Source organism: Trichosurus vulpecula, chromosome X (assembly GCF_011100635.1).
Source record: "Trichosurus vulpecula isolate mTriVul1 chromosome X, mTriVul1.pri, whole genome shotgun sequence".
Classification (NCBI taxonomy): Eukaryota; Metazoa; Chordata; class Mammalia; order Diprotodontia; family Phalangeridae; genus Trichosurus; species Trichosurus vulpecula.
The window spans coordinates 22825328-22827566 of NC_050582.1; the positions used below are offsets into that span (position 1 = coordinate 22825328).

At 53.6% G+C, this 2239-nt stretch overlaps 1 protein-coding gene across 1 annotated transcript; it reads left to right on the forward strand.

The window, feature by feature from the left end:
* Nucleotides 1-439: 439 nt before the first annotated feature.
* Nucleotides 440-1333, forward strand: LOC118832472 (syntaxin-3-like). The gene has a single exon (XM_036739785.1). It carries the CDS (start codon nucleotides 440-442, stop codon nucleotides 1331-1333), a length of 894 nt encoding a protein of 297 aa, XP_036595680.1.
* Nucleotides 1334-2239: the final 906 nt, after the last annotated feature.

Here is a 2239-nt window from a genome sequence, read left to right on the forward strand (position 1 = left end):
ATGACAGACAGACCATGGGAACCCATTTCTCAGCACCCAGCTCTCAATCCTGTGGTCTTTTCCCCATTGCCTGTATGCGAGTTCCCTTTGAACGTTGGGCAGGATGCCATGGGAGAGGAGGTGATTCAAACCAGGACCCCAGCCCTATTCTTTAGCCCCTCTCTCTCTAGGCAGATGTCCTAACTGTCCTTGACATGTCAGGCTTGTATGCCTGTTTCTGGCAGACAATGCAGCTCAGCCTGTCTTCCTCAACCACATGACCCTAAATCAACATTATAGGGCCTGTTGGCTTTGTCAATATTTGCTTGCCCAGAGAGGAAAGACTTTTTAATAGCTTCCCCTGACACGTGAGTCCTCACTGTCCCTGCCTCCCCACACTGCTGAACAAAGCTGATGTGTGTGAATTTGCCCCAGATGTGGCCAGCAGCTGGAGGCCAAGATGAAGGACAGACTAGAAGAGCTACAGAGCCAAGTTAGCCAAGGAGGGGACCCTTCTGAGCTGGATGATACTCAGACCTTTGACAATTCTGCTTTCAAGGATCATGAGGCCAATCCCATGGAGAAGTTTTTCCAGGAAGTGGCCAGGCTTTCCTTGGCACTGAATGAGCTGGAAGGATTGTCGGAGTTGATAGACAGGAAGCAGCAGGGGGTACTGTGCTGTACTACAGAGGAGAGCGTGCTGGGGGCCAAGCACGAGCTAAGCCTGCTGAAAGGCTTTTTTGCCAGCCTGGCCCGGTGTGTCCAGCCCCAGCTCAGTGCCATCCAGCGAGAACTGGCCCCCGAACATCAGGACTGGAGAGTGGAGCACCGCATCCGGCAGAGCCAACTTGCAGTGCTGATTGGCCGCTACCGAGACACCATCAGCTGCCACTATGCCAAGGAGACTCAGTGTGTGAGGATGCTGAAGGAGAAAACGGTGAGACAGGCTGAGCTGGCGGGCCTGGAGCTGCGCGAGGAAGACATTGAGCAGCTGGTGGCCAGCCGATTGTTACCTGGAATTGTGGGCTGGGACTTAGATATGCCGAGGGCCAAGCAGCACCTGGTCATGGCCCACATGCGCCACCAGCAGCTGTTGGACCTGGAGGGCCAGCTGGGGGAGCTGCAGGCGCTTTTCCTCCAGCTGGACATACTCATCTCCGAGCAGCACGAGCTCCTGGACAACATAGAATACAACATCTTGCACACCCAGGACTACGTGGCCCAGTCGAATGTGATAGTCAAGAGGGCCATCAAGTACAAGCGCCAGTCACGGCTGTCGGCAGCGCTGTCAGCTGTGGTGGGCCTCTGCACCTGCTGCACATGCCTGGCCTGTGTGCCCAAGGGGCTGTGCTGAGTGGCCTCTGCCTGTGCTCAGGCCACCGGGAACTTGCCAGGCAGTAACAGCTTGCTTTCTTTCCTAATCTGGTTCATATTGTTTCTCATCGATGCCAAGGGGCTATTTGTAAGGCTTTAGGAGGATGCTGTGGAGCTCCTGGGTACTGGGAAGGAGACCAAGGGTAGGGACAGTGAGAGCCATGAGGGACAGGAGGAAGTGTCCGCTCCTACTTCACTGCCCGCATAACCTTAGGCAAGTCACTGAACTTCCCAGAGCCTCAGTTTCCTCATCTGTAAATCGAGGATGTTGGACCAAATGGCCTCTGAGGTCCCTTCTAGGACTAGGCTTTTATGAGTCCCTTCATCAGTCAGTGAGCAGCTTGTCTTGTCCTGCACGTCTTCCTGATTTCTTCCTGAAGGGAGCAGCCCATGCCAAGCAGTGGGCCAGAGATGGTGGTCATCATGCTGAGACTTGGCTGGTGTGTGTGTGTGTGTGTGTGTGTGTGTGTGTGTGTGTGTGTGTGCGCGCGCGCGCGCGTGTGTGTGTCTGTACTGAGAGTTTGCTAGAAAGGAAGGGGGCTGGCAGGTACCAAATTTGTTGTTGTTCAGTTGTGTCCAACTCTTTGTGACCCCATTTGGGTTTGTTTTGTTTTTGGGGGGGTTTTGGCAAAGATGCTGGAGTGGTTTGCCATTTTCTTCTGTAGCTCATTTTACAGATGAGGAAATTGAGGCCAACAGGGTTAAGTGACTTAGCCAAGGTCACACAGCTAGTAAGTGAGGCCAGATTTGAACTCAGGAAGATGAGTTGTCCTGACTCCAGGCCTGACACTATCTACTTCACCCACCTAGCTGCCTGCACGTACAGTTAAGAAGTTAGGAAGTCTCGAGGTGAAGTTCAAGAAGATCCATTGAGGCAGGTAGCAGG

Excerpts from the sequence above, each read along its gene's own strand:
- LOC118832472 (XM_036739785.1), top strand. The coding sequence starts at position 440 with ATGAAGGACAGACTAGAAGAGCTACAGAGCCAAGTTAGCCAAGGAGGG.